The sequence below is a fragment of the Dufourea novaeangliae genome, unplaced genomic scaffold, assembly GCF_001272555.1.
Source record: "Dufourea novaeangliae isolate 0120121106 unplaced genomic scaffold, ASM127255v1 scaffold241, whole genome shotgun sequence".
In the NCBI taxonomy this organism is placed as follows: domain Eukaryota; kingdom Metazoa; phylum Arthropoda; class Insecta; order Hymenoptera; family Halictidae; genus Dufourea; species Dufourea novaeangliae.
The window spans coordinates 860,119-877,067 of record NW_015374117.1 but is presented as its reverse complement, the minus strand read 5'-3'; the positions used below and the strand labels follow the sequence as shown (position 1 = coordinate 877,067).

General features: G+C 33.2%; 2 protein-coding genes across 3 annotated transcripts; one reads left to right on the top strand and one right to left on the bottom strand.

The window, feature by feature from the left end:
• Positions 1-2,648: 2,648 nt before the first annotated feature.
• LOC107191177 (39S ribosomal protein L21, mitochondrial) lies at positions 2,649-4,149 on the bottom strand. Of its 2 annotated transcripts, none has more exons than XM_015580149.1 (4): positions 3,918-4,149; positions 3,305-3,433; positions 2,909-3,229; positions 2,649-2,827 (listed from the first exon to the last, which is right to left on the bottom strand). In XM_015580149.1, the coding sequence occupies exons 1-4, from the start codon at positions 4,015-4,017 to the stop codon at positions 2,727-2,729; spliced, it is 651 nt and encodes a 216-aa protein (XP_015435635.1). In that variant the 5' UTR covers positions 4,018-4,149; the 3' UTR covers positions 2,649-2,726. The 2 variants fall into 2 exon arrangements, with proteins under 2 accessions (XP_015435635.1, XP_015435636.1); XM_015580150.1 differs by having other exon boundaries at positions 3,305-3,430.
• Positions 4,150-5,355: 1,206 nt separating this feature from the next.
• Positions 5,356-16,717, top strand: LOC107191166 (cholinephosphotransferase 1). Its single transcript, XM_015580135.1, has 9 exons — positions 5,356-5,711; positions 6,295-6,442; positions 6,814-6,936; positions 7,012-7,115; positions 9,629-9,763; positions 12,192-12,350; positions 12,435-12,560; positions 12,652-12,790; positions 16,506-16,717. The coding sequence occupies exons 1-9, from the start codon at positions 5,475-5,477 to the stop codon at positions 16,580-16,582; spliced, it is 1,248 nt and encodes a 415-aa protein (XP_015435621.1). The 5' UTR covers positions 5,356-5,474; the 3' UTR covers positions 16,583-16,717.
• The last annotated feature ends 232 nt before the right edge of the window (positions 16,718-16,949 follow it).

Here is a 16,949-nt window from a genome sequence, read left to right as displayed (position 1 = left end):
GAGTGCTTGGTCAAGACGAATCAGCTGTTATAGGGTACTAATCTACATTCTTTAAACTTCGAATGTAGTGCATGACGAAGGAAAGTGTTGCCTGTTTAGTGGTTATGTAATTGCCACAGGTTTCGATCGGATTTACACTGCTAAACGAGCATCAGTTTTCCTCGTCATGGATTACATTCGAAGTTTAAAGAACGCAGATTAGTACTCTCTGGCAGGTGGGAACCAGTAATTACAAGAACATTGTTAAAATCTCAATTGTTTGCAACGGTTGACACTCTATCTCGCGATGCGTACCCCGTTTAGTTCACTTTAAATAGCTCTTCCAACGTTCTATGGACAAGTTACGTCTTGATCAAGCATTCAGTTTGAAGCTGAAAGAACGTAGATTAATCTCCTGTCATTGAAAATAACAATAAACGACCAGAACACTGTTAAAATCGCATTTAATCGCGGAATACCACTATTTTTTTGACCGGTGGCGCCGCCCGCGGCGATTCGCTCAAACTTTTAGCCAAATAATACCGACAGGTGAGTGAAAATTTCTAGTGATGGAAAAATGCGAATTTCTCAGTAATTAGGCGTTGAAAATGAACGTTTTCCTCGTCATGCATTAGATTGGAAGTTTAAAGAACGTAGAATAATACTCTCTAACGGCTGGGAACCAGTAATTACAAGAACATTGTTAAAATCAGATTTATTTGCAACGGTTGACACTGTATCTCGTCATGCGTACCCCGGTTAGTTCACTTTGCATAGCTCTTACACCCTTATACGGATAGCTTTCGTTTAGCTGAAGCACTCAATTTGTAGCTGAAAGTACGTAGATTAATCCACTATTATTGATAATAACAATAAACAACTAGAACACTGTTAAAATTGCATTTAATCGCGGAGTACCACTATTTTTTCGACCGGTGGCGCCATCCGTGGCAGAACGCTGAAACTGCTGGCCATATAATTGGCTAGTAGTTTCAGGGATTCGCCACGGATGGCGCCACCAGTCAAAAAAATAGTGGTACTCCGTGATTAAATGCGATTTTAACAGTGTTCTGGTCGTTTATTGGAATTATCAATAATAGTAGGTTAATCTACGTACTTTCAGCTACAAATTGAGTGCTTCAGCTAAACGAAAACTATCGGTATAACGGTGTAAGAGCTGTGCAAAGTGTACTAACCGGGGTACGCATGACGAGATACAGTGTCAACCGTTGGAAATAAGTGTGATTTTAACAATGTTCTTGTAATTGCTGGTACCTAGCCGTTGGAGAGTATTAATCTACATTTTTTAAACGTTGTATCTAATGCAAGACGAAGAAGAACGGTGCCCGTTTAGCTGTGTAAATGCAATAGAAATCCATACAAACAGGGTTGCTGCTCCATGAGGGTCAACGTTAATCTGGCATAACTACTTTTACTAATTCTGGGGTTTTGCAGTATTGAGTCGATGGATTAAGCCCTCAGGAACAATTTGAGACTAATGATGTTCATTTTAAGTGCTTAATTACTGAGATATTTGCATTTTTCCATCACTAGATATTTTCACTCACCTGTCGGTATGATTTGGCTAGCAGTTTGAGCGAATTGCCACGGTTGGCGCCACCGGTCAAAAAAAAAGGGGTACTCCACGAGAAAATGCTATTTTAACAGTGTTCCGGTTTTGTATTGTTATTGTCAATGACCGGGGATTAATCTACGTTCTTTCAGCTACAAATCGAGTGCTTTATCTAAACGAAATCTGTCCGTATAACGGTGTAGGAGCTGTCTAAAGTGAACTAACCGGGGTACGCATGACGAGATAGTGTCAACCGTTGCAATTAAATGTGATTTTAACAATGTTCTTGTAATTACTGGTTCCCAGCCGTTAGAGAGTATTATTCTACGTTCTTCAAACTTCGAATGTAATGCGTGACGAGGAAAGATGATGTCTGTTCAGCGGTGTAAATGTAATCGAAATCTGTTGCAAGTAGGGTTGCCGCCCCTTAAGGGGCTACGGTAATACAGACATAACTACTTTTACTAATTCAGGGGTTCTGCACTATTGATTCCATGCATTACGTCCTGAGGGACAATTGGAGGCTAATGACGTTCTTTTTAAGACAACTCCAATTGGTACAAGATTGTACAATGTTTATGCAGTTAGAATATTTTAGCTAATTTGAACATATGAAATTGATGTTTATATATTAATGATATTATATTATATATATGTATATGTATATTTGAGTACACATATACGTAAACTAAGTGATATAAATGTTTAAAATACAATACGATGCGCCACTAAATGTCCCAGAAATTCCCAAGTTTTCCGACACTTCCTGAATCCAAGATGGCGGGAAACGGTGGGGTCACAGAACCCCCGCACGAGGCGCTAGAGACCCCGTTCGGTGGGAGCGTGGGGTCATGGAACCCCCGGCGGGGACGCCAGACACCGTGTGGTGAGACCGTGGGGTCATAGAACCCCCGGTGCACGCGAAAGAGTACCCCGTGTGTGTGAGATTACTGTATAGTAGGTTGTTAAGTGGGGTGTAACGCAAGAACAAAGACATCGTTTTCGTCGTTAGATACTTAGTTCAATGCGTTTCATTCAAAATATGATATGTTAATATTTTCAGTGTACAAAATTGAATAACTATATATCAGTGGTAATAATGTATTTATTTTCAAGGGTATTTTTGAAAGTCTGTTCTAGTAGTAATATATTACATTAATGACCTTAGTGTACTTCAATATATTCTATGTAAGCCTTCCACTTCTGCCTTTTTGTCTATGTCTCCATTTATAGTTATAGAGTTTATTCGCAACATTGTTCTGTGTGATCTCATAACTGCAAAAAAACGAGTAGTTTTGAAATAGGAAACTTATCTAATATTCCAGTATAATGGTTATAATTCATATAATATCTTACAGTTGATCCTACGATATTGCTTCCGCGGTTTCATTCTAAAACGTGTTATTGTGTGGGACATAGTCTTTTGAATTACAGTTGCATCCACAGATACCAATTCCCTGTTCAATATTGGCCTTCCAATAAGAGTAAAATCCTTACTGCCAAGAAGTAATACTTTTTCTAATTTTAATTTCTCTCCTGGTTGAGGGGGCCAATGACCTTGAACAGTTATAACATCACTTTCTGTTACTTTAAACTGTACTCCACCCACATGTACAATTGCAAATAAACGCCCAGCTGTGTTGGTAGCTATTTGTTTGTTAATTTCATTTATCACATCTGCAAATAGAGAAGATATTATAGATGTACTAATTAAAAATATAAACTATATTTAGTACATATGCAGATAATAACCTGAAGCTTGTTTCTCTTTTTCCTCATTATGTTCAATTACTTCTTGTTGATAACTAGGTGGGTCACAAAACCAAGGCAGCTTATAACGTGTCCTGTAACCAGCTACTCCCATACTCCATAATTTCACTGCTACAATAAATATAATAATTACTTTTATATTCTATCCTCTATATGATATTATTGAAGAATTATTATATCACTTTTGGTATAAGTTTTCTTGTATTATGTTGTGACTACATTATGAATGCTAATGCAAATCTAGATTCTCAGACTAATTCCTAAAAAATGCAATTAAAAAGATAATTATTTCTTCTATTCTAGGATTTATAAAATAAAATTGTTTCACTATGTGCATAAAAGTATGCATATCCATAGTTCAATTGTTATATGACTTCAATATTACATTAAAAATGATAAAAGGGAATATAATAGCTTGTATTGTGCAAAAACTAAATATGGTCAATCACGCGTCATAGTGTTACGTACTTGCTATTATTATGTTTAATGTAATATTAGTAAATACACAAACGCAAAAGTTAGGTTATATAACCTCAATTTTTATACAAATGAAGTAATAAGACAGTTCTTATTTTTAAACAAAGGTTGGACAAACCTGGGTAATTTTCTTTATATATTGTAGTCGGGGAAATCTTTCTAAGGCAAGTGTTCGTGGCAAAATTGAATAGTTTCGTGAGACCGGTTAGAGTCGCCATGATTTTTATGCACTGATTAGGAGACTAAATTATACATATTCATTTATGAAACAGAAAGTTTCAATCTACATCAATGACGTTTTTATCAGCTATTTAACTTAACGAATACTTTGCTCAATGAAACAAAGTGTCTTTTGGTTCTGGTCTTTGCCAAATAATTTTTGCATATATTCACACTTATTACTTTAAAAACAACATGGTGACAAAGAGAATTAAAAAATTCATCACATTTCAAATGAGACAGTAAATAAGTTTTCTAAAATAAGAATCCGAATTTCATATAGGGAATGGCAGATGTTTTCGCAATAAAAATTATATAAGGATAATGTAAACAATTCAGCGGTAAATTTTCAAATAACATCTTTCGATAGCGTTTTACTCAATAGGAAACGGGATAAAGTAAAACAATGATTATTAAACTGCATTGCGAATTGTTTAAAGATATGTACATATATAGTTTATTTTTTATTAGTTTTTATAGATATACCATCGATAGAAACGCATTGTCATTGTGACGTTTAACTATACCTCGTTCTTACTGTAGCCACATGCATGGCTATGTCGTTGTTGTATTATAAAATTATGAAGTAAATATTGCTGATATTCGAAGTTTCATATATGATATATTCTAAGATATATATCTTATATATATATGTATTACAGTATCCCTCATTTTTACTTTTAGACGAGCAATCAAAGATAAGTACACGGATTGAGAAAAACTAACAAAAGGGAACAAGAAAATCATTATATTATTTTGTGCTATCACAACGTAGAACATTATCGGAAATATATACGAGAAACATGCAATAAGTTATGTAGAAATTCTTTTTTCAGAACAAAATTCATTGGTTGCAACATAAAATTATACCTGACGAAGAAAAATTATTTTCTAAATTTTTATATAAAAAAATAAATATGTACAAGTAATAGCGTAATAAAGAAATGTATATTTTCTATGTGGCTTTTTAATAATAATTTACATTTATTCTATGATCAAATGTTTTAACTCCGTTATGCATCTTAACATTCAAACAAGTCTAAAAAATTTTCTCCACATAAAGACTTTGTTATTTCAAAATTTTGTCAAATGAATACAAACTAAGGGAAATTCCGAAACGTTTCACAGACGTTGAAATTTGTTCACAAATCGTTTGTATGTCACGTAATACGCATAGAAATGCAAAGAAAAATACTTATTTTGTAGTTGCTGAACACTTTCGGAACGGAAGGGTTAAATAGAATTTGAAAATGGTCGCAGTAGTATATGCGGAAGACTCGTGGTATTTTTGTAGACTTCGCTTGTAGTTCCGGTTGAAACCAGTGCGCGAAGAGATGTCGTACGTGTTCACGCGAACAGTTACTTGTTATGTTTAGTCGTGTTGTGAGGGAATCGATGACCGTCGAATTGTCGTGAATCGTTCTTGGTGTTTTCAGTAATCCGGTCGCGTTGAATTATGCAGTTTTATAAGGAAAAGCTTCTGTCGCCCGGACAACTAAAACGCCTGAGCGAGCACAAATACAGCTGCACGAGTAACAGTCTTTTGGATGGGCTACTTCAACCCTGGTGGGACTGGCTGGTCAGCAAGGTTCCGCTTTGGCTTGCGCCCAATTTAATCACGGTTCTGGGGCTTATCGTCAACATCGTTACCACTTTGATTCTTGTTTATTACAGCCCCGACGCCAAGGCCGAGGTACCATTTACATAACCTATATCTCATGTTACACTCTGTTTCTTCTGACAGTGTTGTCCTCGATGTACAAGATATATAGTCAACTCTTAAAATTTATCTGGTCCACCACAGAAGCATTTTTCACACCTTATAGACGACTGTCATCACAAAAAGTCAGAGAGAAAGTTCTTGCAAGTTTTCTCAGGGCTATAGATAATATTTCAACTTGTTAGATTCAGTTTGTGTTGGTTCAACTGTGCAAGTCGTTGTTAACATACAAACCTGAATTCTGTGTAGGCCCTGGGAGAGCACATAAATCGGATTGCCTAAAGAGGTTTACAGGGAACTAGTTTCATGAGCTTGTTATATCTTGTTTATGAACTATAAGACTAATAGATTCTTCAAAAGGCCTAATGCATATTCATTATGAATTTATTGTGTGTCTAAAAGAGTATGATAAACAAGAAATGAAGTTACTGACTAAAAATATATATTGTATATAGGAGGGCAAATATTTGTATACTGTCATTGTGCAAACTAATGTCTCCTATTTATAACTTACATGAATGACAAGGATGTGAATAACATTATATTAATATTTTAGGCACCTCGATGGGCATGTTTCTTATGTGCATTTGGCCTATTTGTTTATCAAAGTTTAGATGCCATAGATGGCAAACAGGCTAGAAGAACAGGGACTTCGACTCCATTGGGTGAACTTTTTGATCATGGATGTGATTCCATTTCGACTGGTATGTGACCCAAGAAAAATAAATTTCTCTGATTCTTTCAGCCATTGACTTCCTATGCTAAATATTTGTAGTAGAATGTCTAAACATTCTTTTCTGTTGAAGCAAAATTATATTAAGGTTCTGTATTATACATTATATGCAATGCAGATACAGAATTCTATATATCTCTACAATTTTAATATTGACATTAAATCATATATCAATAAAAGTTTTTTTGGAAATATAACATAAAGAGAATATCATATATATTATAATTTTCATAATATTGTACATTTAAGAGGTATATGTCGATTTCTGTGATTAACTGTACATACATTTTTAACTTTCTGACAAGGGAAATGATAACATTGTTATTTTTATATTTTTTTTAGTATTTGTTGCTCTGTCAGCGTGTATAGCAGTACAATTAGGATATTATCCAACATGGATGTTTTTCCAGTGCTTTTGTGCTATGACACTTTTTTACTGTGCTCACTGGCAGACTTATGTTTCAGGTAAATGTTTATTTATATGCAAGGTGATTAGTAATGATAATTATATTGTGATCAAATGCAAATGTTTCCGAACAGGGTCACTAAGGTTCGGCAAGGTAGATGTCACTGAAGCACAGTTTACCATTATTACTATTCATCTCATTTCTGCAGTTTTTGGACCTAAAGTGTGGATGATGGAGGTTGTATATTTTTTTTTAACAATAGCATGTTACCATTATGTGCGCAACTTAAAAATATTCTATGTCAATCAGAAAATACTGAAATCCTGATGAAAAAATTAATACTTTCTGGATACGCAGTTGACAATTTATTAAACTCTGTACTTATTAATTGGCAAAAAATGTTTATTTTCCATCTTTTTTTCAGTTTTCAAAACTAACTTAAGCTTTAATGTAAGAAATTCAGTTTCATACAAGCATAGAATCATTTTTGAGGCACAATAGTAATATTTTTATAGTAAAATCTTTAAGAATGCAAACACCCGATTTGTAGTATAATTAAATTGCGAAGTACAAAATATAACAAATTTTCGTTAGATGTAACATTAGAAATATAAGAAGTCAATTTTGGGAACAAGTTCGTAAAATTATTACACATTCATGTATAACAATCGTTCATTGATGAGTGGGTACTGCAACATTAAGTTCATTATTTTTTTTTCCTCCGTTATTTGGACCTTCATGGAATTTTACATGTCGTCGTTCCAATGGTAAAGCTGCGAAGTTTCAACAACGTAATTTTTCAGGAGGGATGAAATCTGCTTTGTTAATTAATGTAAAATCACTGCACTGATTTTATCCACCAATTATGGCATTTATATGTGTTTTTTGACCTTCTTAAATACATAGTGAAAGATTAACTTAAATAAATAGTAAGAAAAAATTCAAACATTTAGCTTGGATTCGCAAAAATTGCAGTTTCGCAGCTTTACCATTGAAACGACGATGTGCGCTATCTTTGTTATAGTTCTCACCGATTCGTTCGTACTTTCATTTACTTCAGTCAGTATCAGACAAATTTATAAAAGTGAAAAAGAAATACATTATACTAATCAGAAGCAGTAAATTAGTAATTCTGCATTGTAATTGAAGTGAACGCCGCACAGATAAATTGGCAAAAAATGAATAATTTTTTATTTCACATTCTTTATCTCAAGACTCATGAAGCTTATGGAAAAAAAATTTTAAGATGCCTTTTTCTGCATGAGTCTAACGAGGTTATTTCTTACAGATACCATACATAGATGGTTTTATGTTTAAGTATTTAATAGGAGTTATGACAGTGATTTGTGCATTGGCAAACTTGTATTCTATCTTTTCGGTGATTTTCACCGGAGGAGTGGGCAAGAATGGTTCAACTGTGGCTGTAAGTTAGTCAAATTAGACTTTTTGTTTTTGGAAATATGGAATTGGGAGCAGCATGGCATGAGGAGCGACGCTGAAATTACTTTTTTTTGCTATGAGACTTATTTATTACTTTAACATGCATTTTATTTCCAGACTTAATACTCATTTATTTCCTTTTCATTAATTTCTTTCATATTTCCTCACACTTCATCGTCTCTACCACAATGAATGTACGAGGCGTGACGATAAAGTTTGAGGAATAATTCATTTAAAAATTTTCTTGACACACGTGAGACCGTCACCTACAAACTAGCCCATTTAAGACTGTACACGCGCTTTCTACCGTCAAATCCATTGATCGTAACATTTCTGGTAGTCACGTGCTAACATCTGTGTGAATACCCGCGTTACATTGCAAGCTGTGACAACAAACTTTCGAGAATAATTTTATTTCCGTCAAAGTTGACGAACTGTTTACATTGCTGTCACTTTGACGGAAATAAAATTATTCTCAAACTATGTAACGCCGGATATTAGAATAGATACCAGAAAGTGAGTACCAGAAATGTTACGATCAATGGACCGACGCTGGAATGCGTGTATGTACATACAGTCTCAAGAAGACTCTGAAGGTGATGGCCTTACATTTGTTTAATTTTCGAAATAAAATTTCTAAACGCATTATTCTCGAAACTTTATTGTCACACCTCGCACTATTTGCATTTATACTTACAATTGTTAATCATTAAACTCATATCGATATACATATATACATATGTTAAAGGTGATACTTAGATGTGTGTTTTTACAACGTACAGTTACACATATAAATTCAACTGTAATTATTTCTTGTATTTTTATCTCAAATGGTATGCTTTTGAAACAATTTCTATGGAAAAAAAAATATAATATACGAAATGTATTTCACGTACAACCCAAAATTAATACACTTCAAATCAATTGGTTTAACACAAAAATCTAACAGAGGATCTACTCTTTTTATCATGATCATAATCCTTTTATTTGCAATACCAACAATTCAGTCTGAATGCCAGCACAGTCGTTATATAATATAAAATGAAGGTAGAGAGGTAACAAGTGATTTCTATATCTTAATTGATTAAGTATACTATGCAGCTCCCTCGTGCCTAGTAATTTATTTTTATGTTATTTTGTCTACAAGTATGGGCCACAAGTGAAACTAGCCCATTGGAGGGCGTTGATATGTGATTGTAGAGTAAAATATATTATATAGGATAATGTAGAATAAACCATATTTACCTAAGTAATGGAAATAATTTTGTCACTAATTTTCATAATAGGCGAGATTTTGTGCATCTGTTTAGATACCAGTGTTCGGTGTAGGCACGATCAGTAACTACGTAGCAGTGATATTTTATGCAGGCTACATTCATGCATTCCTTGAATTCTGTAAAGTATTTGAATCTGGTGGGATTGGAAAGAATGGTTCCACAATTGCAGTAAGTTCCATAAATAAGAAACCAACCAATCGCATACACACAGATTTCTTATATTTTTGCCACTATAGCATAGCTATGACGTCTGTCTACTTTCATTCTGCTTGCCTGTCTGAACTATTGGGTTATATGATTGTTCGTGCTAAGAATAATTTTTTTGACTAATTTACACATATCTATATTAATTTATTATAATGAATATTGTCATATGGTGTGCAGGTTACAAAAAAATGTCGCTTATAGTCTGATATTAAACAACAAAGGTGCTATTTCTTCCATGCACATATATCTCCTTATTTTCTACTCGTGCGTTTTCTCCTGTTCCTTTTGAGTATTTGAGATTTGGTAGAAAAATATCTTTTGTTTCGATACCGGATAAGGAAATTTACTTTTCATCTTGTTATAGAATAAAAATCTTATGGTGGGACTGTTGCCGTCAACTGGCTTTACTAATACCTAATAAAAATATATAGATACTCATTTTCACGTTTATAGGGTCTACAGAATTTCACGGCAAAATTGAATGATTTAACAGTATGATAGTTGTAACTCGTGTTTTACTAATTCAGCACACACGAAGACGAACAATTAGACATACATTTTCGAAAATTTGAAATTGTTTCAAGAGCAAGAAGTTTTCCCCAACGTGTGTTGTCCCCGGAATCAGTGATATACATGTAGTATATAATGTTAACTAATGGAAAGATCTTTCGTATCACTTACACAGTTGCCATACACTGGCACAGAGGTCAAGGTGTTCCCATTATGGGCTGCTGTGGGCATCGCTATTTTACTTGCACAGAGCAGCATATCCGTCATTCTAGCCGGTGGTGTCGGAAAAAATGGCTCCACCGTCGCAGTAAGTCGGTTCAGAAATCATAGGATTATTGTGTAGTGCACTCTGCGTCTTATGTCGATTTAGGCCCACAACAAATAAACCAATATGAATATTTTCTTTTAGTTCCAGTATTAAATGCGTACCACCGTACATTTTTGTTAATATTCTAGCTTTAATAGAGTATTCTGAAGTATTAAAAAATACATTACTGTTAAGGGGAGTCGGAAATATATTTAGGTAAGAATAATCGCGTTCTGAGAACGAAAATATATGTTATTCGCCGTAGTGTTTGCTATTTAAAATGACACATAATTTATTAAAATTAGATGAACATGAAGTATTTTATATTTTCCTTTTATACAACTGTATGATCGGAATTAACATTGGTAAGATAGATCTTCTCAGACTCCTCTTAATGTAATTAGCATGCGAAGAAATGATGTATTTCTGTGGGTCTAAATTTTGCAAGAGCATCACACAGAACTGTTTACTGTATCTTTGTGTCCACTGTGGTTAACACCTTTTCCTATGTATCTGTGAACTTATATTGGTACATTCAAACATGTTTTCCTTCATCTAGTCTTCCCATCCATTGATTGCAGCTCTCCTTCTATCCGATAATAGCTTAGAAAAGTTGCATAAGTTACTGTAAATGCATCCACTTAATTGCATGCTATTAGTAATGATGATATAACCTTTGTTACTGCATATATGCTTTGCAGCAACCAATTTTAATGTGTTGTCACATATACGGTGTGGCCGAGAGAAGATAGTATAAGTGGACAGGAGTTGGTTCCTTATGCAAAAATAAATCAAAAGTATACAATACAATTTTTTCATTCAAGGCTTAGCTTTTGAAAGAATCGTTTTTGAAAACTTACCTGAAACGCGTGTATTCCTATTAAGTAGAAACGGAATGCAACGAACAGACCGATTAGCAAAGTTCTATCCAAATTAAATTATCTCGAACACGAAGCCTTAAAGGAAAAAATGTTATCCCTTTTTTTTCGACTTACTTTTGCATATTGAATCACAACCCGTCTGGTTATACTACAATTTTGGGAACACCCTGTATATTGCTAGATTTAATATAGTTTTTATGCTTCCTAACATTAAAAAAAAATATTGACACTGCAAGTAGTTTTTCTTTACTGTAGTTTGAAAAAAAAAGTATATTTTACATTGGAGTACGTAAATTGTAGCGTCTGGTGGAAATGAAACTTGTCGACTAATTATTTCGCATCAGAGTATACAAATTTGTAGTTACTAATAATGTGTATACCTTAATTGTAGATTAGCTTATTTCAATTTTTTACAAAACCAATATTAACGTTCTGACAATTTACTTACTATACGTGAGATACAAATAGTTGATTCCTTTTTCTTTAAATTGATATTGTTTACAGATTTATGCTAATATTTTAATTATTCAGTGTTGTGTAGTTAAATTAGTATTAAATGTGAAATATTCACGTTTATTTTTAAAAGCGTATATAGTTCCTTGTAACTAGCTTTTGAAGTACAGTTTACCTAAAAATACCTTTTTTCATCAAGTGTGCCAACAATTCTTTCATAATATTTATTTGGTTTCAGGGAACGTCAGTTTTATCTCCAATTATTCCATTTAGCTTTGTGGTAGTACCAGCTTTTATAATTTATAGAAAAAGTGCCGAGCACGTATATGAAAATCATCCTGCATTGTACATACTTGCATTTGGAATGGTTGCCGCTAAAGTTACGAATCGTTTAGTGGTAGGTATATTTGTAAATTTTTTTAAATATTGTATTCAGATTCGCACACTTAATATTTTGTGATATCATTGTTCATTATTGCAGGTCGCACATATGACGAAAAATGAAATGCAATATTTAGACAGTTCGCTGATTGGACCAGCAATGCTGTTCCTGAATCAGTATTTCAATTTTTTTATCAAAGAATATTATGTTCTTTGGTTGTGCTTTGTAAGTCTTATTATCTCTATACATACGTTTTAATCGACTTGTTTTAAATGTATCGTATTTTCATATCCTTCCTGTTTATGCTTGTTTCTAGATTTGGGTTACTCTGGATTTACTCCGGTATAGTGCTCAAGTTTGCCTTGAGATCTGCGATCATATGATGATCAAACTGTTTAGGATACCATTAGGAGACCATCGAATGAGCCAGGTTTCTAGTGCAGCTGAAAAAAATGGTACTAATAGGTCCCAACGTAACAGATTGCAAAAGAAACATCACTAGGATTTATTTGTGATAATGAATGCGCTGTATGATTCGTTTTGTGTATAAAAAACAGAGTTACAATGTAAGGAAACCTAGAAATTTGATAAGTTTTTGTTATTATGACTGTATATAAGAAAAACAATTTTTTGAATAGTACAGTTCATTTATTATCACATTAATTTATAATCACGTCGTATCTGATTGGATATAAATAAGAAGTCCTATCGACATGTTGGTTAAACAGTTACTCATTGCTTGTCGTTGATTCGTCATCAACGAGTACAATATCATGAACTTAGTGATCAGGACTATAATTAGATCAAATAGATTAGAGTGCACGTCACGATACATCTTTAAAAGACAAAAGAAATGATACACTGAGTATTCACTGGGAATAGTTACAACAAAAAGACATGACATAACTTTTAAGTGGCTTTATATTTCATTGTTATCACTTTTATAATAATTCAATTAAATCGGTGAATGTAAACTATTTACTTAATCTTCATTTGTTAACAACTGATATAAAGAATATTTGTCTGTGGTAGAGTGAAATCAATCATAACGCCTTGATTGAAATTTTATTGCAACTTAATTACAAAGAGGAGTTTACAAATTTGATGAAAAAAAATGATATTGGAGACAAATTTACACGAAACATTGAGAAAAAAAACAGGAGTGAAACATTTTTGTTATTATATTACTGTCATGATCTCATGAAGTAGTTCGTTCATATCACGCAAGGTGGACAGAGGAAACATTATTTCTCTTTGAACCTACAGTTCTGAATAACAACTGGCATGTATATAGATTTAAAGTACAGGTAATCCAATATTTACATAGTCAATTATAACAGAAACTGTTTATAGCATAAGGAAAAATTACCAAAGATATTCACTTTTAACTGAAGTGATCCTTGTGTAGAGAAACTATTTTTTTTTAAACAAATTCTAATTTATTGAAGAACTGTATGGAATTGAAGGAATGTTAACAGATTTTGTCTCTAGAAGCATAATCTTTTTTTACGTGGTTCTTTATTCTTTATTAACGAGTGAATAATTCTAAATAAAATTGCACATATCAGAAAATGTGCACATTGCATATATACTGGATGAAGGAATTATTCTTAATTTTGAAGAATTTTAAGTTAGCACTGGTGTGGGCTTAAAATTTGTTTATTGTTGCGAGTCAAGAATTTCTTTTTTTTTTCTTTTTTTTTTCATTTTTTTAGGTTCCTATTGTATACGAAAAGTATAGTACTTCACGAAATAAATCTTAATAAATACAATGATAGTATACGTTATATAGTAAGGATTATCTAATTTAAAAATATAAAACAGGAGTAAAAAAATGATTGATTAAAAAATTCTGAGAAATTAATATTAAGTATGTTAGTAGAGAAAGAAACTATTTTGTATTACCTACAATTTTTTATTTCATCCAAAAGTTTATATGCATAAATTTCTTCGAAAGCATACTTTTCAAATTGAAAGCATTCTCTATTTAAAGAAGTTGTGCAAGATATTTATAAAATTAGTTAAAAGAAGTGGAAACAATAATGTTTGTTCTATATAATAATCAAACACGCCGTATAATATATTATTACATGTTAGAAAAATTTTTACAAAACAATTTAGATTATCAGGACGACAATACAACTAAGAGGCTTTTCTGCAGTATGACCGGAGAATAAATATGTACCTAATATGCTAATGTACCGTATCTTGGTTTCTGTTCGTAAACTGTAATATACTGTTTCGATAAACGGTTTTCCTATTACGTGCTATCTTTCATTTTACACGTTTTCATTAGAGAAGCTTAATGTAACGATGAGAAACTTTAAAACTACTTCCCCACTCTCCCTTCTTCAGATTTAATCCACATTAATCCTTTCAAGATGGTTTGTAAAGGTGATTCTCTGAAATAAACTCTGGGTCTTGCATTCTAATGTAGTCATGTAGCCATTTCAAACTGTAATCCGCATGCTGCATTATTATCTGTGCAAATTCCTTCTAGAACCAATGCTTGTTTAACCGAACAATTGCAGAAGAAAAAGAGTTCAGGTATTCACATGAAATTATAAATTTATTCGAAAATCAGATAACATTATGAAATTAGCTGCACATAAAATGGATCAGAAAACTTGTTATATGATACTTGAATTTCTAATTTTATGATAGTATTATTGTTACAGATCGCATGATGTGTTTCACATTAAATTGTTTAGCCTCAGCATGTTCATGGAAGTTTTATGTGTACTTCTCTTTTAGCTCTTGTGTCAAAGAATATATTTTCATAAAGTGAAATTACTATTTCCACTTATGTACATACATTCTTCTGTATACTGATTCCATTTATAAAACAAGTTTTGTAGTATTGGATAGTTTCTAATATTTATAAATTATTAAATGCGTGAAACTGAGGTTTAAGGTACATAGAAACCAACGTATTTTACAAATATATTTGCAACAAGTGTGCTGTGTAGTCAAATGAAGTGCTCTTCAAAAAGAAATACTTTTGTATATACATTTAATTATAAATGTCTTATTTAAATGCTCCTTGTTATTTTTAAGGGTGATTACCGATAAGACATGAAGTTTCGTGGTTTTGGCACTGACAAAGTAACGAATCATAATACAAAATCCCCCCTTTGTTCTTGTACACAGTAAATCACGAGGTATGTAATCCTATGAATGGAGGATTAATGGCATGTAATCATTAAATTTGCATGCCTCTGTGCCTATTCCTATATTGCTTGGCCGTAATGCTTTATCGAACGCGTTCAGGATGTTACACCTCTTGAATTTCCTGACTACTATTTAATCAGTGATTAATAATCACAATAGAAGAACTTCTGAACACGATCGCTGTGATTGATACACAAGCCGACAATTGGGTTATAGAAAGTAAAGGGTTCGGCGTCCATGGACACGTTTCCAAGAAGTAGGATTGAAGAGTATACATATTTCTTGTATTTCAGTTTTTCACGTAGGAATGATGTTTTAGAGTGAAAGCGTAAAATTACAAGAGAAAGACTTCAATGAAGAATGAAAATATAATATATAGCTTTCTAAGATTTAAATGGCGGCCGTACCCTGATCGACATTATGGTTGTAATGAGTGGTCTGTTACATAATTGGGTATATAAATCCATAGTTATCTAATGTTAGATAGTGTTATATTGTGGTACAATATTTAGTGTGTAATATATGTTACCTTACGTATGTGCGAATAACATTTTAATGCCTGGTGTGAGAGAGAGAGAGAGCGTAACGCCAGTTTGAAAACTCTAAGGAAAGGTAGTTTTACGTGACTATAAGTAACTTTCCCGCCTAATCGGTGTATATATTTCACGTGCAAGTTTTTACGGAGGCACGTTTAATTTCTCTTCATATATACATATACACACTTCCCAGATAGCATGTGACGTCTTGAAGACGCCCGTTTTACGGCTATTTTAGGTCTAACACGCCTTTAAGCCGTCTTCAAGACGTCATTGGGTGTCACGTGCTACCTGGGTTAAGACGGAAACCGCTTCAAGAACTTTTATAACATCACAGACTATTATTTACCATGTGTAATTAATAAAAATTCACGTTTTAACAAGGTATTCGCACATGCCCCCCCCTTGTTTTTGTCTCTCTGTTCTCTTATTCGTTGGTATGCATGAATAGTTTTGTTCACAGTTCGCATGATGGTGGAACAAGAGCCTCTGTTAGACGAGGAATATCATCACGGATCCGATACTACCCTCGACCTATGACCGTTGCAAAAGTATTCATCGGCGTGATGATGATTATTTAAACACTACATTGGGTGGTGTAAATAATACATCTAAATTAAAACACTAATATCACACACACACACACACACACACACACACACTTACATTAATGTACGAAGGAATAATGGAGTGTAAAGTTCGGTTGCAATGCCGATCATCCTTGGTGGATGATTAAGATTTTTTTTATACGAAAGAGAGAATAGATAGATAGGTATTAGATACAATATACACAGAAACAGTTTGTCGATTATTCTGTGGTTGTTTCGGGGGCGGCCGAGACGAAAATGTTGCGTTGCATCGATAACGGTGATTAGGCGCGAGATTGCCCCAGATTCAAAGGTTTTTA

Excerpts from the sequence above, each read along its gene's own strand:
- LOC107191177 (XM_015580149.1), bottom strand. The coding sequence starts at position 4,017 with ATGGCGACTCTAACCGGTCTCACGAAACTATTCAATTTTGCCACGAAC. Across the intron at positions 3,230-3,304 it reads AAAAGAGAAACAAGCTTCAG|ATGTGATAAATGAAATTAAC; the intron begins GTTATTATCTGC and ends CTCTATTTGCAG. Across the intron at positions 2,828-2,908 it reads GCAATATCGTAGGATCAACT|TTATGAGATCACACAGAACA; the intron begins GTAAGATATTAT and ends GTTTTTTTGCAG.
- LOC107191166 (XM_015580135.1), top strand. The coding sequence starts at position 5,475 with ATGCAGTTTTATAAGGAAAAGCTTCTGTCGCCCGGACAACTAAAACGC. Across the intron at positions 7,116-9,628 it reads CTAAAGTGTGGATGATGGAG|ATACCAGTGTTCGGTGTAGG; the intron begins GTTGTATATTTT and ends GCATCTGTTTAG. Across the intron at positions 12,351-12,434 it reads AAGTTACGAATCGTTTAGTG|GTCGCACATATGACGAAAAA; the intron begins GTAGGTATATTT and ends TCATTATTGCAG.